The 24,080-nt window shown below is 40.5% G+C and overlaps 1 protein-coding gene across 1 annotated transcript; it reads right to left on the bottom strand.

Moving 5' to 3' along the window:
- Positions 1 to 646: 646 nt before the first annotated feature.
- LOC104617581 (vacuole membrane protein 1-like) lies at positions 647 to 21,248 on the bottom strand (the record flags this gene model as incomplete). The annotated part of the gene is made up of 6 exons (XM_010282936.1): positions 21,148 to 21,248; positions 18,664 to 18,799; positions 16,194 to 16,284; positions 13,928 to 14,038; positions 940 to 1,107; positions 647 to 686 (listed from the first exon to the last, which is right to left on the bottom strand). Coding segments are annotated over exons 1-6 (622 nt in total), but the record flags the coding sequence as incomplete, so codon positions are not given.
- Positions 21,249 to 24,080: the final 2,832 nt, after the last annotated feature.

Raw genomic sequence — 24,080 nt, 5'->3', positions numbered from 1 at the left:
AAAGTTGCCTTAATATAGCTCTTCATATCATTAGAAGGAATACAAGGGCAGACAACAGATACCATGTATTTTCAGAATATCCTCTCTACATTTGAATTGGACAACCAAGAATAATTAAATCATCGGTCAGAACAGGAAGTCAGTAGTAAAATAAAGTTAATTTGGCATGCAGTTCACAGCAGATGTATCTGTGTAAACGGCAATTCAAAATAACCTGCACGTAATGAAAAAAACATCTTGGCTGATCAAAACCCTCCAAAAATCATATTTATAAAAAAAAGCTGCAGAAGGAAAACAGAAAGGAAGTTCCAATGACAGCGTTTCCTAAGACCCTGATTCACTTGAAACAGGAAAAGCAAGTTAGTTTTTAGGTGAAAAGTTTGCCATGATGGAAACAGGCAGAGAAACAGAAATAAAATACATAAAAATGTGCAACATAACACTCTCTAATCCAATCTGTTGATGCAACCCCGAAAAACATTTCAGCTATGATATTAGGGCCTGAGCCCTTCATATGAGTAACTGCAACTTCACTGAAGTTACAGGCTCAAAATTTTGGAAATGATTTATTGCTTCACTGCATGCAATGTTAAGACCTGAGTGCTGCAAGATCATTTGGGACGCAGATACCCTTTCGACAACTTACCTTTTGCATCAAAAGCTTTGACGTACATGAGCGTTTTCTGCTAGCGTTTAGAAAAGTAGTCAACGCAGCAGTTTAGAAAAGATAGCCCACTAATATCCTATTACTTCTCTTTAAAGGACATGAAAATTATCCAGGGCTAGAAGGTTGGTGAGGAAGGCACCTATTCACATTGCATGTTACTGTTGGCAGCGTAAGCCATCATTATTGCTAATTCAGGAATTTGTGTGTGTTGCTGGACACAGAAATTAAGTACATAAATTAAAACTGCTTAAGTTTTATAAACCAAACCTTACCCACATGCAGGCCTCCAGCCTGACTTTTGAGATGATAGCCCATAAAGAGATGGATCCTTCAGTCGTCTCCTCATCAGGGCAGATAATTTGATCCGGGTAAGGAGGCTCAGGAAAATTAACTGAGTTACATTCATAAGCAGCAAGAGTAACCGATGCTATGTGTGGACCCTGAAAAAAACAAGTAATTTCAAATGCATTTTATATTAGTTATAATAAAAGTTAAAATTAAACCCCCACATTTGTCCCTGATGCAAGGAACCTAGGCTAAAACTTACGTGTTTTTCACTTTGGCCCTTAATAGTGTTATTTATGTAAAATGCTGGGGTTTTTTTAGACCATCTGAAGTGCAATATTGAGCTATTAATGCTCTTTCAAAAAACCAGAAACCCTTCTGGTGATCCACTAAAAAAGTTAAGGAGCCTTTCAGCTTTTGCCATGCCATTGTACAGTAGTGTGATGTTGCCAAGGAGAAATAAGAATCCTTACTTCTTAAAAAACAGGAAAATTTTCAAAACTTTTAAATGTTTCCCTTCAGGTATTTATGGCTTACAGCTTTATTAGAGCAGGTGTTTTCCCTACTGTTGCTTTTAGAATTTCAATGCCTCCATCCTCTATGTTTTGTGGGTTTTTTTAATGACTGGGTCTTTATGACATCTTACAGCAGATCTTCTTAACTTTTGGATCTTTCTCCAAAAACCAGTTGCTTGGTTTGTGTCAGTGACCTTAAGTAAGTGACCTTACTGCTGTTTGCTAAAAACGGTTTGAAATATAAATGAAAAACTTAAATGTTATTTAAATGCCATATAATTTAATTACTTCTAGTCTCCATCCTACATTAAAAGATTTTTTTGGACAGACCTCCAGGTAAAACTAGCATAAAAATCTATTCAAGAATTGAACTGCTACAAACTTTAAAAATCTGACAGAATTGCCATTATTTCAATACAAAGGAAGTGAGAAGCAATTCAAATAGTCTATGGCCTGAACACTAGAGGTTGTAGCTAAAAAAGAAATCACTTAGGAAGGGTCAGGGAAACATTGTCTGGGGGTGGTGGAAAAAAAAGTACTGAATTAAATTAAGGACTTTTCATAAAGTCACAGATTCAAATAAATTTTAAAGTTTTCTTTATGTGCAGAACAACTTCTGCCATTAATTATTTGATGGGTTTTGATGTCATGTTGGGAAACCATATTGTCAACAATTTTCTTCTACATTTTTTCCTTAGAATGAGTCATGTTTTGTTAGACCAATAAGGGAGCCTGATACCCCCTCACCCAAGTCAAAGCTAAATTTATTACAGAATAACGAGGGAAAGTGCGATAGACCTCAGCACTGCCATTCCCCTGCCCGAGGCTTCCACAGCTCACTTCGAAAAGCAGGAGCCAGGGATATATTCAGAGGACCCTGCAGGCTTCATTTACACATTAAAGGGTGAAATTCCACAGCAGGTCTCACACAAAAGGTAAAGCTCCACTGCTTTTTCTAGACTTGCGGGGAAGAAAATTTTAGTTGGGTTCACTCACATCAACATTTCAGGTCCCACTGGAGAGACCAAGGCACTGGACTTACGCCATTACATTGATACTGTGTTTTTTAATGGCAGCGAAATATGAATGTGGGGTAAAAAAAAAAAACGTATTTTTCCGTACGACAGCTGTGACTCCTGTTGTCATATGTAAACAATTCAAAATAAAACCATTCTTCTGGCATGCAATTGGTAAAAGACAAGCTGGATACCAAGGAAATTCTTCTACTTATTCCTCGTTACTTTACAGAAGCCTTACACAGCGCTCTGGCGTACGTTGGGTTACGCGAGTAGAGAGATGCAGCCTGCTGAGATGATACGTGAGGCACAGTCTCTCTCACAAAAAAAAGGTACAACTGAAAGAGAGGGCATCCAGAAATTGATACACAGGAGTGATTTTGATATGGAAGGCAGAACAAGGAATGGATGAATGAACCAATGACAAATCATGTATACGATCAACATTTCTATAGGCCCCAATGGCAATGAACTTCTCCTGGGTGCTTGTAGCAAGATCGCGCCTGTCCCCAGCAGCTTCATATCTAAACAAATAACGTGTCTCTAGTTTACTCATCAAGGACAGATGCAAAGAGAGAGCTGAAACTTTCCTAAAATTGCGAAGTACATTTATGGCAAGCCTGGGAACCTTTTTCTCCAGCGTACTCTGAAACTTACGGAATTTAATCCCATACCCTGCTTGCCCCTCCCCAGTCTGAGAGCTACCTTGGGACAAAAAAGGTCTCAAGCCATCTTCCTTAATTTAATGGTTTTCACCTGCAGAAATTTGCAATCAAATTCTCTTGAATAGCAAATTTGCATGGAGGAAATCCCCACGTACTTGAGTTGTAAATGACCATTTCCTATGCTCCCTTGAGAGTAAGGGTAAGGCTGTTGCCAAGGCAGTGAGATACGGTGTGTGAATCGAGAAGTATGGTTTTCAGTTCCACAAAATTTGGAAGACATACCACACTACAGCATAACTACAGCCAGCTGTGATGGAAGACTGTTAGTTTCAGTTTTATAATAGTAAGAGACAAATTTAATCGCTCCTATAGTGAGGCCCCCACCCCCTTGCAAGGTTACGGTGATGGCATTACCAGCATTTCTTCTGAAACCGCATACAAGGTGTGTGATGAAGATCGCACACTCTCAGGAGAGCAAGCAATGGCAACGTGCCTAACAGGAGCCTGCTGCATGACTTTCTTGCCATGAGCAGCTTCTCTCAACACAGTTGCCATCCTTGAAATGGCTTAATGGTCTCAAAACATCGCCTCCTGTTAAGAGAGCTCTCCCAGTCTCAACGAACTTCTGCAAAAGGAAAAATTCTACAAGAAGTAGCCGATGGAAAAAAAAAGGCATTTCACAAAGCAGCTGTAAACGGCCAACGAGCCACCTGAAAACTACGCCAGTTGAACGTAATTCTGCCACTGCAATGTAAACAATTCTATAATGGAAAAAAGTTGGAGCTATGGAACCCACAGAAGCCACATTTTAACTGGAATAAGAAATAAAGCGTAAACAGTTCATTTAGAGTGATGAAGTGTGGAGTACTGGAAGTCGGAGCGAGCCAAAGGAAAGCAGAACAATCCTGTGTCCTCCTCTGGCAGGGGAGCCCAGCTGTCCTGCTAGTCCAGCGGACAACGTCTCACAGCTTGGCAGGCTGCACGCAACATCTCTGACATCTGCTTTTGTTCTAGCTGAGCTCTGAAAGCTTACATAGAGCATTATACGTTCACAAAGCCGCGGTTACCAAGCACCTCAAAACAATGGCTGGCTAAACAGGACCATGGTTGCAGTGGGGATGGGGCGGGGAGGAAGAGTGGGAGGTTCGCTGGATGTTTCATAAGAGAGGTGCCATTTTGCTTTATATTTAGCAATAGTGATGGTTTAACTCTGACTGGAACAGGGAACGAACTTCAAACGAGCTTTAGGTGCCACCTTTGGAAAATCACAGTCATTGCACACTCAGATGTTTTCTTTATACTCCTCCCTGTACCAGAAGGATTAATTCTCATGCAGTTTTTTAATCCTCTTTACAAATAATACCTCCTCCACCCTCTCCTCCGCCTTCTCCGCGTGGGCCTGCAGTAAATAGTGTTTTGCCTCTCTGCAACAGGTCAGTTTATTTCAACGCTAGGAAAACCTCTATGCTCTCCCCTCTTTAACTCTGCAGCTCTACCTTTGAAAAGGGCATTTGCAAAACTGTCAGACCAGACAGCAAATACTAAACCCAGCAGATTTAGTAGACATTCTGCTTGCCAAACCAGGAAGAGTTGCTGAAATTCAAGGCATGTAAGATCCTGAACACCAACTGTCTTTCCCTCACCCTCTTCCAATGATTTTTTTGTTGTTGTTTAAATTGCAGGCGGCACTAACAAGGGCTAACAGAGAAGAAATTGAGAAACATTCTGCTGACTCGGGAGAGAAACATTTGCTTGCCACTGCTGACGACCAGAAGGAGCCTGTGGTCATGCTGGAATGCGATGTTAGAAATATCTGTACAATTTACAAATCTAACAAGACAAGATCCGGTCATCAAGATCAACTCAACATAAATCTATTCTTTAGCAACAGCAATTTAGGGGAGTTTGGAAATCCCTATCTGTTCAACCCTAATGTCTCCTAGAAGGTAACCTCGAACTCTTGAACTCACAGACCTTCAGAGAAGTTTTAGTTCAGTGATTGAAGGCACCCAAGTTAGAATGGACACTGCTAATTCTTAGAAATAAATTACTTTAAATGCTGTATTATGAAATTTCTAGAAAGTATAATCTTTTTATCTATAAATTATGCTTGGAAATTCATCAGTGCAAGTAGAAAGAGACAGCAGGCACATGTAAAAAAAAAATCAAGAAGTTAAAATCCTTAAAAACAAGCTGATATGTATAATACTTAAAACAGAAAAGTCTTTACCGTAAGGAAAAATGATTGAATATCTAATTAAAAGTGAATCATATTTTCACATTACTAATCATTCGGTGTACCTAGACTGTGAACACAATTAAAGCTATAAACAAACTCCGTATCAAGTGTTGGTTTCTCACATGCCCCTTCACAGAACAGCCATCCTTTTTCAAGCACAAGAACAACTACATCTAATTTTAACCTTTTATTTTTGGGGAAGATATAACTTTAGACTGGCTCTAATTTAGAAACATTTCACAAAGAAAAGTGCTATGTCTGCCAGCAAGAAAAATATTACACTGAACTTACTGCTGAACTTAACACACTAAAAAAATCTGGTTTCCCCCATGGATACATTGCTTTTCATACTGGGTTTGAGACGCAGCCCTTCCACAGGGGGGAAACATGTCATGATATATTTGATTAAGATAAATTGGAAAAACAAAAGCTTGCTTCTCATGGGAAACATCCTGCAAGCGTTGCCCCAGGCTGCGACTCATCTCATACTTATCTATGAAGTCATTACACCTCTCTAGAAAGTAACACCAAGTTACAGCATCTTTTTTATCTTCAAGAGCAGTGGACAACTACCCACAAAAACTGCTCTGTGATTAAGAAAGAAAAGCTTGACCTGGAGGCGGCTAGTAAGTATGTCGATCTAGTCTGTCTGTCTGTGTTACAAGACTAAAATGTCTCATGATTTTATATAATGTCTGGTATGCAGTGCTGGCTGTAGAATGGGGCTCAGAACGAAGAAGGATCCCGTACCTAGAGCATCCTCAAGTGACATAAACATCCATCAAGCAGTCAGGGCTAGTTTTAGCAGACAGTCACGGCATTTCAAGCGATGTATTAATTTTACAGTCATGTGTCTGTTAGCAAGTTTCTATTCCCGCTTCAGTCAAGCTTTGCCCCACAGCGCCGAGCCGATGGAAATTCCAAACGATGAGCCACAAGCTCTGAATATGACTGAACAAGAACCACCAAGGGAGCAGGCATGTGGTACCACGGCATGCATAACACGGCTGCGTTGCTACTTTGAGGAGTAACATGAAAAGCAGACGTTTTGTAAGGCTGTGCCCATGCTACTTTCTATAGAAGCAAACAGACTCATGTCAGGGAAAGGCACAACTGGAAGAATCCAAGTTTATACTCTGGTGCTGACAGAAGACAAAAATAATGTCAGCATTCTCTCCTTGCCCTTCCCATGTCACGCACTTACTCTTTCTGAAGAATAAATCAGAGCATCTATACAAATTGACACTAGTAGTGGTGATTGGCTTTAACATCTCCAATTAAAGAGACATCTTTAAACATCTTGCACTGTTGGCATTATTTCCAGCCTGTTCAAGGAAGCAGTGACATGAAAAGTATAAAGTTCAGGCTGTGCATGGAAAAAAAAAAAAGCAGATACTTCAAGGGAGCAAATGAGGAGAAAGCATAGCATGACCTCCCAGCAGAGTTACTAGACACAGAACCAGTGACGAGGAAGTTGAGAGCAGATAACGAAAACAAGGCATCAGTATCTAAAAGGTAAAGTCCATCAACCTTCAAAAGGAAGAAAACGGTGTACCGATCATCTTACTAACTCCTTGGTGCAAGTTCAAATCACTACAGCTAGCCAAGATGCTCTATATAGCTTAAATATTAATACGACATCAATATTTTGCGGACTTCTGAAAAGTCGCAGTAAGGTGGCTAATCCGGCACAGACGGAGGTGCTTCACATTAGCTGTTTATTGCCACAGTTCCAGCTTTAGATAAACTGCCCAGACTCTGACGTACACCGCTTTCAGCAGCGCTGGAGGCCGTATATGGAACCCGCAGTCACACCATTTCGGGCTCTGACTCATGAGGTCCAGCAAGTCACGGCGGGGCAATGCGGGAGGCTGTTGCTTCCAGCTGTTCCACCAGCCCCTACGCCAGAGGTTCCCACCCTCGGAGCAGCACAGTGGGACCGGCAGCGTCTGCTCAGCAGCTGCTAGGCTTGCACCCAGCAGAATTTAAACTACCACCAATTCCAACTCACGTTAAAGTGCCGAACCGGGGGCTTGGGGCTCAGTTCACAACCTCCCAAGACTGAGCTGCACCAGCTGAAGGGATTGTTCTTCCACAGCATCATCTACACCAGAGGTCTCTGCAGGTGGCTGTTGGTATCCGACACGTACAACAACTATGCGTGCACTTAGAGGGACTAAGAGTCCAAATGAACATTTTTGTCATTTGGAAAATGACATTTTTAATCTCAGACTTTTTTTAAATGCAAGCCAGCCACCAGAAGATTTAAGAAACACCCAGGTTACACAACTAATGTGACAGCAGTGTGCAGCTGAATTCATTGGACTCTTCCAGTTCATCAGTGCATTAATATCAATGCTGCAGTTTCAAGCAGCACAGAGCCCATGTGAGCTGTAAGCAAGAGTTCCTGTCAAGAGATGGTTAAAAAAAAAAAAAAAATCACTTTTGCTAAGTTTGATGTTGTTCAAGTATTCCAGGATGTTTCAGTTCATTGTAAAAACCTTAAGACAGCTGGAGGAAGTAGGTTTAAAGGCATGAAGGAAACAAATGAGAAAGTCACAAACAACCCTCACACAAACAGGATCCATTTCAGCTTACTTTAGAATTAATTTCTGTCTTCTGTACCCACCATGTATTTTTCCTTCAACTACCTTAACAAGTCAATAGCAGTAATCTGAGCACAGATATTAGACAGAACCACTTTTTATTTAATTTGTTTTAGGCTTGCGAGTTGACATGTGAGTGGAAGAACAGTATGGACTGAAAATGAACACCTCGCTTAAAAATAATTCAGCGCTGGGAAAGGGAGCACTGCTGCACGCTCCCACCTGGCTGCGGCAGCTCAGCTTCTGTTTCTTTTTCCTTTACACACAGGACCCATAGTTTTCTGGGTTACTCACACTAGTTTTGAACAATCCACATGGAGAGAGGAAAAATTCTCCTCAAGCTGACAATCACTATGAAAATATTCCTGTATTAAAGTCACAAGTAAATAAACGGAGGAAAAAAAAATGGGTAAGTTCTGTGGATTTCCAAATTATTCTGTCTACTTCATAAAAGTGGAGTAAGCCCTGTTCTGTGAGCTGGGCTTTTTAGAAGCACTTTAGTAATTTTATCATGAGTCTCCTTACAAACTCAGCTCCTGGAACCACATAACTAAAAGGAATTAAGTTTGATTTTTAAAATTTTTCAGTAGTCCTGGTAGGAAAAGGGTTTTTTTTGTTGGGTTGTTTGTTTGTTTGTTTTGGTTTTTTAATATATTTATTTACACCAACAACTTTTTTTTTTTAAAAGCTAATGGGCTTATTATTGCAGAAGGTGTCTGGATTTTAAATCTTCAGAGTCTAACCTAAACCAGTTCAGACAGGGCCAAAACACAACTCATTTCAGCTGCAAACTGCCACACTTTCAGGAGGCCAAAATGTGACCCCTCACCAAAGCCAAACCCTGGAACCAATTCAGAAGAAAAGCGAGACATTGAACCCTGGAGCCCAGATCAACTCAAACGGGCTCTCTAAAGCCAGCACTATCAATAAGGACACTGTCTTTTTCAACTCGCTTCTCTTTAAAGGCGGTTCTTTTTCATGGCCTGAAATTATTGCCATGCTCTCTTCCACTCTGCTACAGAACACCCCAGTAAGAATTAAGTGACAAACCCACATATTATAGTTCTGAAAAAAATCCGCGCTCTTGTGCAACCTCCGCACACAAAACATTCCTATTGTACCTCACGTTTCCTGTTTGCGCCAGTCCACAACCCGGCCGCCACCGAAAAACTTTTCAGCAGTTGCTCCACTTGGCTCTATCAGCAAGCAAGCAGAGATCCATATTTAAGAAACAAAAACACAAACAAATGCAAACAGCCAAAGCTCACTCTGCACTTTTGACCTGTAAGGAATTCGCTTCCATTCACCCCCCACCGTTACAGACTATAATGGACCATACACAGAAGGGACATTTATCATCCGCTCCTCGCACAAGATTTTTTGATAGGCATTAATTCTAAGCTGATTTTGTTTGCCTCAGCCGTATCTTTTGCAATCCATTTGCCAGAGCTGAACTGAAACCAAATCACGAGGCAGAGCGTTGCGCGAAGATGGCACGGCAGCGGGGTCCCAACCCAGCGCTCCGCCGGAGCCCGCTGCCCACCGGCCCTCCGGCAGCTCATTCATTTCATTTTGCGGCAGAAAACAGACCTCTCCGAGACGTACAAACGCAAGAAATTCCTGACGAGTTACCCTCAGTCATCAGCTTTGGTAATTAGGTGATTCATGCCATTTATATTTTAATATACCACCAACAGAAGAGAAAACATCTCAGGATTACAAAAAAAAAGCTGTGTGCTGCTAAAACAGTATTTATGAATCGTTAATCATAATAGTTTTATTTCCTACAGAACCACATCACGATTACTATTTTTAAAGTGTTGTTTTTAAAGAATTGTGAAAAACCTTTAATGGACTTTGGGAAAATAAGCCAGCAGACTTGTTTTGAAAGTGTCAGAATAAAAATGATTCTTGGAAGAGCTGCCTGCTTCCCTATTTCTGCGTTGAAGATCTGCTCTGCGCCAGCCCTTAGCTTGGTGCCAATTTGCAGCATGAGAATTGTTTTCCAAAAAACCATGTCAAATTTTACATTTAGTGCTGGCTACAACTAAGAAAGCAGCATTAAACTAGGAAGCAATACAGCAGACAATGTTCAGACCCTTTATAACAGACAGAAAGTTCTTGAATCACAGAAATAGCAATAAAAAGCCTATTAGCAAACTAAGAAAATTGACCTCTCCCTCCTACACCGAGATGTATGCAGCAAGAATGTTCTGTCGACCAACAAAATCCGAATCAAATGTGAACGGATATTAACCAGGGGCAGTAACATCCCCCCACACTGAGACCGCTTTAGACTGCAAAAGCCACTTTACGCAAACTGTTTCCGAGTAATCTCTTCGCAGCCAACCCCAGGATCTCTCCTGGCACTTGAATTCATGCCGCCTCAAAAAGCAGCTGGCGAGAGATGCTCTGAAGAATCCAGACAAATGACAGTTTTCAACACTGGAACAACAGCGAACCAGGCCAGGGAAAGCGAACAGCCCGAGTCATTCATATACCGCTTCTACTGCCCGACTGCTGCTACGATTTACCCAGCTCACGGGCTGTGCTCATGAAGAGTTTGATGTGAAAATCGTTGCACGCAGTAAGTGGAGGGCTCTATTTAAAAAAGATGCACCTGTGTCACAGCTGAGGAAGCTCAGGCGCGCTGTCTGAGCAGGTGCCTACATGCCAGCAGCTCCAACCGCTGGCCCTTAACAGCAGAGACAACACTGCAGGCAGCAGCAGCAGCTCAGCAGCGCCTGGGTGGGCCCACGAGCATTGTTCTCTAAGCATGTAATTGCATTCCCAACAATCTCACTCTACATACAGATTTAAAATGAGCAATTAATTATAAGCAATTTTAAAACACTTACTGAGCCTATTCTCTGTTGCCAGCAAATCCAGGCACTAAGGCAGAAGAGGATTTGCTGCTTTGTAACTTCTCGTTTCTTTGAATCAATAGGAGAATAAGTTTTACCGTAATGAAGAAATGTAATTAAAGTATATAGAACATGAAAAGTAGATAGACAGCATAAGTTAATACAGCGAGTTCACCACTTAACCTATTGTATTTCTACTTTTAGAGGCAACTGCTGCACAACTAACGGAGCAAATTAATTTAAAACTCCTCCTTTTGAAAGCCGGAGCTCCTAATTGCATTGTTTCCAGATGGGTTAAACCTAGAACACTATGCCGAAATAACCCGCCCTTAGAAGTTGTACCACCAGTCCTAAGTTAGTACTCCGTGTTCCCCTTCAGACAAGGTGTAGGCTCAACCCGAGCCGATATTAAGAAGTCTGTTACTGCATTGATAGCACACTGCGTATAGACACTGGCGTAGCTGTATCGACAAGATGGCCAGTTCGGGTATGAAAATGGCAAGGCGCTGCCAGGCACCAGGCGGTGTCTGCACTGCCACTGCCCTCTGGTGGCTGCAACGCCAGCGACACGCCGCCAACCCGGGAACCGCTCGCTGCTCCGGCGCGCCCGCGGCGCCCGCGACCGGCCGCTGTCCCAACCTTACAGCCATGCGAATCACTAGACCTTGCGCCGAGGAAAACGAATCTTCGCTTCTCTTTCTTCCTACACTCACTGCCTTTACGGAATTCCCTGAGCGTAACAGAAACACGCTTATCTGCCTTACGCGCACACGTGTTTCTCCTGTATTGTTACATATTAGATGTTGATGGTATGGTTTCATTACATCTTATTCTACAACCAGCTTCTAATTATTCAGTGCAATGTATTTTGTCTGTTTTCCCCCCTCCTAACAAAGTTAGGTGAGATCTTGCTTCTTCCGTTCCCAATAAATATCCTCGCTACGTCTGCAATAAATACCTTCACTAACAATACTAAACTAAATTTCTTTTCCTAGGTGATGCGCTTTCCTGTAATCTTTGGAAGGCTGTTCACCTCCTATATACCCACCATAAATTAAGCCACGAGAGAAGTTTTATTCCGCATATATGGTACTTTAATGTCAGCTCAGGTCATGACCTAAATATATCCACTAGGTTCGCATACCCCACAGGAAAACTGAAGTGATATGTTATGAAATTTTATTTGTTTTCTATTAAAGTAATTTAGAACTATTTAAACAACTGGAATTTTACATACAGAGTAAAAGAAAGGTCAATTAATTCCACCTTCTTTAAGGAAAAAAGAAGTGGTGCTGCCTTATGAAGACTTCTTTCTGTGACAGAAACATGTCAGAGTGGCCTAGGGTATAAAATGACAGCACTCGTGCCACTCTGTGTCAGATCAATGTACAGCAAAGAAACATTCCCCACTTTCAAATACAGTTTAGAAACGGTGGATAACACTTCTTGCTACTAGATTTCTGACACAACATGTGCAAAAATTCGGAATAGGAGCTGTATGATAAGCTCTCCAAACTGCTTCAAAGAGGGCGTCAATATACATTAAATCTTTGGTTAGAGGAAATCTTAAGTTGACTCTCACCGGTTGATAGCCTAATATAAAAAAAATGCAGAACAAGATAAAAGCTATCCTTTAAATTGTTTCCTACAAGTAGGAAATATTTAAATTTTTAATTTAAATAGTGATCAAATGGTTTCTGCAGCAAACCTGGAATTGCTCTGCTTTCCCTTCCTCTCTCTGTCCTGACGAATAGCCGGTGATCCCATCCTTCTGCATTTTCACTCCCACCACGGGCTGGCAGAGAACCCAAAGTGAGCTGAGTTTTTGAGCTTGACTCCACCTCACACATCACTCAATGCTAGTTTGCTTCTCCAGCGGGGCAGAGCACCTCAGTTTGGGACTGATGATTTTGATTGATTCTCCCTCTGTCCAGCCCCTGTGTCTTACTGTCCCTAAGCTATTAACAGCATCATCTCTGCAAGTGAGAAGGATCTATACATTGTCAATTCACTGCTGCCTAAGCACTGTCCATGTTACATAAAAAGGTTTAGACACTGTTCATCAGCTTTACTGAATTTCCATTTCCAGTCATTTATACTGGTAGCAGTATTTTTGTCTAGAAAGCTACGCATCCATAAACTTGTTTCTGTTTAGCCGTCATTTCCCTTCTCCTGTACTTTGTGCCTCCACAGTCTTTAGGAAAGAAGCTACACTAAGAGTAAGTCTAAGATTACTGCAAATGTAGCCCATACAGATGCCATTTGATCCAACAGGCATTGCCCCGCTTTGTGGAAAAGCACGAGTTTCTTGATTCTTGTAGTGTTTTCTGTGTTATTGTTAATGATTAAAGCAGTTCTGAAAGTAAACATCTGTAATTGTTCCAAATACAAGATGACATTTGTTGCATAAACTGGTTTTCATTATTCTGTGGCCATGAATCCTTTTCTTAAATCCAGGACAGTGGTTTCATAAACAAGGAACTAATCCAATGGCCAAAAGCAAAACACACCCAAACATTTCCCTAACTTTCCTAGCTAAGTTGAGATCAAAAACATCATATGTTTTTTCAGAACAGATATTATTTTATCTTTGTAGACAAACATTTTTCTTGCTATTATTTTCAAAGCAAAATTAATACAGACTGAACTTTAAAATTTCAGCGGTTTCAGATAGAAAAACGATCATTTTAAGCTACTAAAAGAAAGAGTATGCTGAAAAATTTTCAGTGGAAACACTTGAGCTGCACACACACAAAAATGTTTAATTTAAATTAGGAAATTAGAGGATAGAGTTTGCAGATTTTGACTCATTGTTTCAAAGGGAGGATTAACAGCAGCCTAGTATCTACAGTTCAACAAACATATAGCATATGGACCACAAAACAAGGTTACACAGTATGGAATATGAATCGCATTCACTAGAGCACAGAAGCATTACATTAAATATTTACTTTCCTTCAGAAGTACTTAACTTTTAGGACTTATGGAATACTCTTTTTTCACAGATTTAAAAATACACAGCAATTAATATACTCAGTTCAGAAAGAACACAGTATGGAAATATGCTTACCAAATAGAGCAGAAAGGTGTGAAGACCTGTTCCAAGTCCAACAGAGGACAGAATGCCTAATCCTACCCAGTAGGCACACCAGAAGAACTTTTTTTCCATATACCGCACATACTGAAAAAGAAAAGTCACAAAAGAGAAAAAAAAAAAAAGGTGATGTCTCTTAGGGGAGAAATTTAAAGCTACAAACTAACCCAGACAGTTATCTGGATTGCAACAGCTGAAACAGAATCCTAGATACTTCTACTTGCAATTTATTACAATTACAGCACTGACATGTATAGAAAACAGCACACTTTCAAAAGAAAAGCCCACATGCCTTAGAATCAGCAAGTTTCCAAGGAGACAGATGAAAAATAGTAGGGGTTTGACGTCCAGAATAGGCATACTATGTGTGTGCAGTGAGCAGCAAGCCCTACAGAGTGTCTACTGGAGCCCAAGCAGCAAGCAGACAACTCGGGGAATTGCCTGAACAGATTAAATACAGGAATAGAATTAGCCACACTCTCAGTTACTCTGTTGAATGCTTTATCTTGGACCAGTGAGTAACCAGGTTTGTTACTTTTAAGAAAAGATAAAATGTTGGCTGTGTGTTGCACACATAAATGAGGGGATATGGGAAGTCACAGCAAATTCTGGACATAAGAAGTCCCGTTGAGTACGCTGGAGAAATGGGAAGCAGTATCTCCCTCTCAGTGCCGTGAGAGCAATACTAAGAGGGTGAGCCAGGCCATCAACTTGCCTGTACCACTGCCCCAAGAAGAGGTGCCATTTTATACCATCCGTGGGCCAACAGCACAAAGATGAAGTTTACCAGTCTCAACCAGGCTTCTGCCTGCCAGGGTGTAAAAAAGTCCTGAAAAAAGCGAGTGAAAACCACAAATATAATTCCCTATTCTGAGTATGCTTTCAGAAGAAAGTGGCTCATAGTCAAGTATACATTGATGGTACACAGAGACAGGCAGAGGCACTCGCAGGACCCGGACTTTAGGGAAGGAGCTCTGCAGGAAGGGGGCTGCACAGATACCCGCTGCACATATAACTGAGGCCCCCCTGAAGCAGGAGCTCCAAGCACTGGCTGGACCCTGCAGGCCACACGGCCCTTGCCAGTCCCAGAGGCACAGGCTTGTTCCCAGCAGGCTCAAGGAAACCTCTTGAGCAGCACTGCTCTGCCAAGCCTTGGTGCAGCGGAGGCCCAGCAGCCAGCTCAGGGGCCACACGCCTCGACACCAGCTTGTAAGAGCCATCTAGTGGCAAATATTGAGTGCGTCAAGCTCTGGCCTTCATGTTGGCAAGGCATCAACTAGGGCAGTTTTTAATGAAGCAGGTATTTGTCCATGAGGAACAGGCCACCAATTTACCATCTACCAACTTGTTCTGCGTGTAAGTGCTTAGGTCTCAAGCATGGGATTGAGTGAGCAAGAATGCCATGAGCTGAAGAAACTCATTTCACTGCATATCCTGGGAAGCCAGGACTCCTGTTCCAGACCTGCATGTCCCTCACAGCCAGTGACACACCACAGCAGTATGGATATAAGTTCCTTCTCTGAAACCGGGAACCTGCTGATTTCAGAGCGTGGCAAGATGATTCACTTGCACAAGGAAATGCTCTACAGAGTTTAAAAGGGCTGTCTGCCCTCAGGGAAAATTTGAAACTCGAGGAGAAATGGGGAAGGGAAAGGTGCAGACAACACCGTCACCTTATGAATGGCTTACACTTCAAGTGGTGCAAAAGCATCAGTCTTCATGTACTCCAAGGCACAACCATTTTAAAACAATGGGGGTGTAAGAAGCATTGCAGAATCGGATTTGAACCATGAAACCATTTTATGTGTAGATATATGCCTCTCCTAACATGGGATAGGGGTCAGGAGACCCGTTCCATAGCAGAAGAAACATTTCTCAGGAACCATAAAGTTCTGTCATGACTCAGTTTATATCTCAAGAGCCCGCACCACTATTAAAAGCTTGTTAACAGCAGATGTGAAGGAGTGCTGCAGCATGGGAGGTGTGCTTATTCAGGAACAGATGAGACGTGGAACACCTACAGATGCAACAGAATACATCAAACGATACAGCTGATCGTTCTGCAACTCATCCACAGGCAACAGAAAGGAGTCATGACACGAGAAAAGTATCTTTAGTGAGTAGGGAATTCAAAAGATACATTACAATTTCATGAAGACCCCATTCAATTCCCAGTACATCGACTTCAGCACAGGGACAGGAAGTATTAGTCACTAAGGAAAGTAACTTGAAAACCTCATACCTGTTGATGTGTTCCTTCAATGTAATACGTAGCTGTAAGCACTGCAAGCGTCAGTAAAAAAGACACCAAGATACTTCGCCGATGCCACAATCTTAAAAGATAAATAGCAATTAGGGTTTTTCATAATTTAGCATGCATTTCAAAGCAACTTAGTTTGTAGACTGGGTCTGCATGGATGTAGTCAGCAGGGACAACGGGCAGCTGAAAAGTTTGCTATTATAAAAGCATAAACCTCTCAAGAAAATATCTGGGCAGCCTTTATCCTTTATGGCAAAATCTCTACTTCACTCTCAAGTGAGATCAAAGTTCAGCCAGGCATTTTTTGTTTTTTTAAAGAAAAACAAAGTAACTGTCTGAAAACAAACACAATCTGAAAACAAATATTCAGCTTCTGCAGCCAAGAGAGTCTCAAACACAGGGCCATCAACAACATCCATGGTTAAGCAAAGTGCAAAGCAGGCACTAGCTCTGGGCAAGGGATGAGCTGTGGGTGGAATACAGAAGTGATAATTTCAAGCTGTGTGCTGGTGGGTAGAGCCACAGTGACAGCAAGAGGAACAAATCTTTACACTATTTTGGTTCCCCTGATCTGTTGAAATCAGTATCTCTCGTAACAGCTCAAAGCTTAATAAATACATTTTAGCTAATTATGAAGCATTAGAAAGCTACTACAGTAAGGGGGAAAAAGTGTTTCCCTATGTAACTTGATACCACATTACTTTTGTGCCTGTTTAGTTTTACGAGGTTGCAACCATACCGCTTGATGTGTATGTGGCCACGCACGATACATTAGCAAATACATCTATTATTTTCTCAGAAACACTATTATATTGTCACCTAATGCTATAAAAAAGGAAGTGCTAGCATCACTTAAAAATTTCAGATATGAAATAGCAAGCTATGAACATAACTCATCTATTTAGACAGACAGAAAAAGACAGAAATATGAGACGTGTAATCCAGGAAAACAGTCACAAATATTTCAAGTTAAGCAAGCTGAAAAAAGTCACTCTAAATTTCCTTTAATTTTAAAATAATTTTTGCTGCTTATATGAGAATTGGATTTTCAAGTGATTGTCATCATTTAAATCACAATTTACTCAAGTGGAACACAGGAGATCATTAAGAGTCAATCTGAGGTCTCAACTTAATAGCTTGTAATAGTCAGTGTTATTTTCTGTAAGGATATTGTCACGCTAGTGCTAGATGACAGGGATGGAGGATGCAAGTGCTATCTGTAACCAAATCTGATGTCTCAGAAGCCAGGTAATAGCTTAAAATAAGATCTCAAATGTTATTTCTGCTGGGTCTAAATAAATGCTTGGAGGCTGTCAGATATGGCTAATGTAAGGCGCAACAAAACAGTTCCCAAAGAAACAATTCCCAGTGACAGCTGAAAGAATGTACATAGTAAAATAAGCAGGTTTTGGGGCTAGATTTTTTGGGGGGCTGGTTTAAAAGGGGATTAAGACTACAAAAACCTGGTATTTTTTATACAAATCATTTCAGAAGATCAAAATGGAAAACAGAAGTTTCTCTCAATGGATCTTGCAAGTCAGCACCTCAAACCTAGCCCAGAAGAGTCAATGAACATAGCTCTTTATCACTAATCTCGTCTCTCTCTGTAAAGGAGCAGTCCAACAGCTAGGATGACCCAAGGTGATATTAGATCATATCTTCTGACTGGAAAAATTATTCTAAACTCAATCCAAACACAAGAGATTACAGTTACCAACACAAGCACTAGGTAGGATGGCTGCTATTCTTGGCTTTTTCAGTTGCCAGTTTTACTCATGTTTGCCTTTTGGCACTCCAAACCCTCTCAGGCCCAGTGCGTTAAAAAATAGCTATGCATTTCAGCATTAGTAGGGGATGTTAGGGCTGCTACTAGCAAATTTTCTAACTGGAATAAAAGCCCATTTTATCCAGTGCGCAAATAATGCTTGGGGAAAGTGCTTTAATAAACCAGCTTCCGCTGTGAAAGGGACCATGTAGCTTACAAGCAAAGTCCTCTTCACAGCATCATAAACATCACTGCAAGTTCCACGTAATCCTGAACCCTGCCCTACCTGAGCTATTTGAAGATCATTCAGTGATACTAACGCATACATTAATAGATCAGCACTTAACACTGCAGTCATAAGTACAATACCTCTTCCTTACAGATCCCTAAACACTGTCCTACTCAAATTGGAATATTCAACTCTTCAGAAAGGACGTTTGCAATTTTCTTCCATTGACACTTTACTGTATTTACACTTATGTAATTTAGGCAGAAGGTCTGAGTACACAGCTAGAAGTGTGGTATGTTCCAGTAGCCACCTTTAAGGTACAAAAGTAAGTATGTCTTCTGAAAGAAGAATTTTAAAGTGGTGAATCATCAGGGAAAGCAAGATGTGAGAATGACCTACTGAATCAGAGCATGGGTTTCCCCAGAATGCTTAGTAGAAGTTAAAGAAATTATCTTTACTTTATGGTCCATTCCTTCAAGTTTATTAGAGTTTCCAGGAAAAAATACTGCAAGGTAACAAGCGGTTGTCTCCAGAGGACAATATTTAACCTCTCTTCTCGGTCCCTTCGCTTCCGTTCACTCAACAAAGAAGAATCTGCAAATGAAATGCAACAGAAATGTAAAAGTGCAAGCAGACAGTTCAGATTCTATTCCACCCAAAAATATACTTTTTTTTGTTTTGCTTTGTTAGGAAGTTACTGTGAGCTCCCAGTCATCTTTTCTACTCATCCCAAAGCATTTGCTTGAAGTGCATCAGAAATCAGGTGACCTCCAGCGAAGGAAATAAGGTGGTTTTTTCCTCTGTGTAGCTGACAACCATTCAAGAATCTAATTGACCCAGGATGCAAAAAGTCTGGCATATCTATTAGCCTTTATGCAAGGTATTGCACTGCTGGTTACAAATCAGCTAATACATTCAGTCAAATGTGACTTTATCACCCACTACAGAGACCACATTTCACTTTGAACTTCCGAGTTTGGTTCTCTTCCAGAGCTATTCTCCGACTTCTCCAATCGAACTAGATTGAATTACATGTGCTCTTTATACACTTCAGTCACCGTGTAACCAGATAATAGGATCTACCCTCCCAGACAGGATCCTCAGGCTACGGCAGGCCTTGCCACGCTGCCCGGCTTCTCCACAATGAGCCCAGCAGACAGGAAGTGCTCCCAGGAAAGGACCTGCTCTTACACCGCAGTCCTTCGCGGGACTGACACTCTACCTTTGGTCGCTTTTAACTGCAGTGATTTGGTTATAATGCAGAGCTCAATGGTACTGTAACAGCAGTCACTGTACACTACCATACAAGTACAGAACACGGGTTCTTCTAATAAATGTGTTATTTTGTGCTTACAATACAGTCAAGCTTAATAAAAACCCTAGCTGGTTTTGGGATGAGAATGGCTTGTTCAAAGGTCATCAAGCTAACGAGCGGTAATAAGTTTTAAACTTTTAAAGACAATGAATTCTGAAATAAGAGAAAAAAATAATATCTCAAAACAATGGACAAAAAAATACACAAAAATAACACTTGTATCCAAACAGACACCAAACTTGTTCAAAGATCACTTACTACACAAAGTCAAAACATATGTATTCTGTTTTGCATACATTTACAGCATTGCAATAATATTAATAAGTTTTAAATTTGTAAAAAGCTGTTGCGTTTAAAATATTAGTCTCATCTGAATCCCCAGACTCAAGCATGTATTATTTCAGTCTTATAACCCAAGGTGTATTATTTCAGTCTTATTCCAGTAATTGAAACATGCTGCCTTATCTGATGCTAATATTTACATGGAAATTGCATACCTCATTAGTCAGCCCATTTAATTTTGTATTCTGCAGCTGTAAGCACCAGTTGCTTTAGATGAACTAACAGAAATCCTACAATAGCAAATACTGGATAACATCCACATTCCCTCAGAGTTACAGAGTTATTTAAGCCTTTAAAAAAAAGACTTTGATTTGTTCCATATATGCATGCATGCATACAGTTCTTTAAATCTTGACGCATTCATTGCTTCAAGAATTTCTATTCTCTATTTTTTGCCACTTAATATGTCTAATAAAAATGCTTTAACCTTGTTTTTTTATGACTTTGTTTTTAGTAAAGGTCATAAAAGGCAATGGTGTAAGACTGCATACAACTTGAGAAATCACTTTGTTACAAAACTTAATTAAATATGGAACTGGCACATTCAAAGATGACAGGAAACAAACTAAAAGGATTACCATTTCTATTCTATACTACACAGACAGGTAATTCAGTGACACAAGGCTTTTCATGAAGTGTTCTTAGGTTATTTTTCACGAGTCGTAAACATTAACCCAAGCCTACTTCAGACGTACCAGTAGGAAAAAAAGAGGCAAGGCCAGCCATGTAGTAGTTAACTGTTTCGTTAGTAATTTATGATTGAAACAGATAAATTATAGTGAAGCTAAATGTCAACAGAAAAGCTAGAAATTGGAAGACTAATAACTGGATTTCTCCCAGAGTAAAACAGATTTTTATTACCAAGTACTAACTTTTCATTGCCAAAGGGTGGGGCTGTATAGCCTGACTTCTACAGCCACATATTTGCTAACAGAACTTAGATTTTTATCTCAGTCCTGTTCCAGCCCCTGTTGGTACCCAAGTCAGCCTTACAGGGCTCACAGGCATATCAACTACAGAATAAGAACTCTGAAGGGAGGAAATAGTATAAGAGAAAACTGAATGGAAATACACAGCATAAAACTATTCTATGGCTTTAAAATACACAAATCCTCTAGACTTCAGACTAAGAGATGACTCAAGTTTCCAAGATTGATTCAGATATCGAGGCCCTTTGCATTTTCTGGGCATAAAGCACACCAACCTAAATTCCTTTTGAGTATTGTGCTGGCCATTTTACACACCAAGCTGACCAGCTGAGAACATTAAGTAATTTTCCACCTACCTGCAAAGTTTCCATTGTGCTGTTCTTTGATCATTCCTATGCGTCTCTGGTCACAATCTGTTCCATTCTCTGCCATTTCATAGATCAGTCACGTATGGGGATCTAATAGCAGAAGAAAGCCAAAAAGTACAATGTCTCCGTTTCTGATTATGAAGACTCCTGTTACTCCACAGTCAAAGGATACAGGAAAACATCCAGCAGTTCTCCAAATCCAAATCACAGTTATCCTGCATTACACCATTAAAAAGGAGAAAGTGATTCAATTCCCACAATGACAGATTAAAACACTTCCACCTACATAAATCTAAATCTTTTCACTTAAATGGCAAAACTCCCTCACTTCTAACAACTGAACTAAAGCTTGTTAAACAATCCCTTCTACCGATCAGCCCACTGTTTGGGCTCCAGAAACAGCAGAGCTTCATACAAACCTCAGTTCAATCACAAGAGATAGATGCTTAAGATTTGATTCTCACATTAGAAAGCATCTATTCTGGCACTAAGCTTCCAGGTAGACCTCGAAAACCTCACAGCCTAAAAAAAATAGCCCTCAATATGGTAACTAAGATACAGAACCACATGTCATGTTTTGCACAGTGCTAGTATCTCTAAACCAGAAAAGGTAAACTCTTCAAAGGAAAAGAGCTCTCTGATGGAAAGATTTTTTGAAAAGTGTACATTCTGTCTGCTAGTTTAGCCTCTTTCTAGTGAGATCAACCTTGAAAAGTCCAAAAGAACAGCTGTAGTTTTCCTTACCCAGGAGAGTAAATAGTGCAATAATTGGAAGCCAGCATAAATCAGAATGTTGCAAGAGCTGCGTTTTTTCTCCCCCCCCATTAAAAAGGGCTGACAATTCTTATGCAACCAAACACAAAGAAAGTAGCCAGTCAGCCTCCTTGCTTTAAAAATCCTCTCTCGAATCTTAAAACAGTTTCTGGAATTTTATTTTGGAGAAAAAAAGTGTCCCACAAAGCTAAAGCATCTTATTTGCATTGCATTTCTCCTAGTAAGCAAGCATGATTTACAGTTTATTATATGCTGCTTTTGTCGGAAAGAAAAGCAGTGCAATGTCAAAATGACAGGTTATATAAAACTGTCTAGTGGAGGAAATTAAAGTTTTACAGAAAAAATACTTCCCCTTTGATTTATGTTAGGTGCCAAGGAGCAACTCAGGTTTGGTAAACAGGAGTGAGATCGCCCCTTTGATTCAGACTGCAATAATTCTGTCCACTTTTTTAATGAAGTGTTAAAAGATTTCAGATACTGTATTTAATATTTCCAGGGTTTCACAAGCTTGTTTTAGACAGCTGTTCTTCTATACAGGTACAAGCCTTGTGCATTACTTGTAATACAGATAAAACTCCTAGCTAGAATGGGATTATTAAAGGGGTTTTACTTAAAGTCCAATAGTCAAAACATCAAGGTCTTGGGAAGGAGTCCTTCCTCCAACACATCCTTCCCGAAATTAAGTGTGCAGAAATAGAAATCTCTCTAGTTAAACAAGCTAGCAGAAACTAATTTCTTGCCTGTTACAGTTTTTATTCATTGAAACTTGGGCTCCAGAATACCCAAACCACCAAGAAAATCAGTAAAACAGCCTTGCAAAAGTTTGCTTCCGAGAAGTGCTGAAGGGCTTCTTAGTCAGCCAAGGACAAAAGAGGACCGACCTGCTGCAGTAAGAGCTCTACAGCATCGTTCTGCAGTCACTTGCAATCAAAGGTTTGCTCTGAACTGCTAGTCAAACACCAGAGAAACATGAACCTCCTTCTCCCCTCAGATCAGTTTTATAGCAGCCTGACACTCTGGAAGTCAGTGGAGTTACACCCGTTGAGGATAAACTGGCCAGTTGCTACACTGATACAAGGATCAAATGTTGAGCCATCTCCTAATTTCGTTAGGATCATAGGTTCTTGCAGATGGGCAGTGTCCTGTTTCTACTGACTGCAATTGCTAGTGGTGCTCTTATTTTTTTATATATATCAATGCGTATTTATATACATACGCAATATAAGCTTTTATACACACATACATATGTATATCACACACACATTACACATCTACACACACAAAGCTGAAGTTGCAGAGGGGAATATTTAAATTGGGCATCCACAGTTAGAAAGCCTGATGTTCACAGAAAGTCGCTTAGGAAGCAAAAGCCACCAGAGCCATTCTGCACACAGCCACACTGAAAAAAAACATTCTGGGTTAGCAAACGTCAAGTCACTTTTTGTTGGCTTAAATATAACCAACGTGAAAAAAAAAAACAACAGAAGCCAAACAACTTAAGTGGAAGCCACACGTTCCTCATTTTGAAATTAATCTTTTTTCCTTGTGCAAATCTAGCCTTCAAAATTGAAGTCTCAGTTGGTCTCTGCTCTCAGCTTAATTACATTTCAAGAAAGTTGATTTACTGTGATACAAACTGCTCTCCATGTTTGATGCTAAAATCTAGGCTGTGCATAACACTCCATCTCCATGAACTGAATTCCACTGCAATCCATTAAACATCTTACTGGCACACAAAAATCATCAATCTCGGGTGCATTGTTACGTACATACTACAGCTTTCACAAACTCAACTAACGGAGACGGTTTTACCCTGCTGGTTTGGAAAGGCGCTAATCTGGGATTAGCTTTGCATAACGCTACCTCAAGTACCAAGTCAACATTTACAGCAAAGAGATAAATAATCACCCTGTACACTTTTGTAGGGCGAATACTTGTTAAGAAGGTCTAAAAGTTCAACCACTCTGCAGAAGAGCTGTAAAAACTTGTACTTAAGAATACAGTTGCCTAGGTTTGATACCTATTACATAGCAAGACCGAATGGGCTGCAGTTCAGAAACCAAACCCTTACTGGTTTCAGAAAAAATTCCTTGGTTTACCGAAGTCTAATTATTCTTAAAGTATCTTAGCATAAGGAACTGGAGAAT

This window comes from Phaethon lepturus, unplaced genomic scaffold, assembly GCF_000687285.1.
Source record: "Phaethon lepturus isolate BGI_N335 unplaced genomic scaffold, ASM68728v1 scaffold27512, whole genome shotgun sequence".
Lineage (NCBI taxonomy): Eukaryota > Metazoa > Chordata > Aves > Phaethontiformes > Phaethontidae > Phaethon > Phaethon lepturus.
This window is presented reverse-complemented; position numbering and strand designations above follow the sequence as displayed.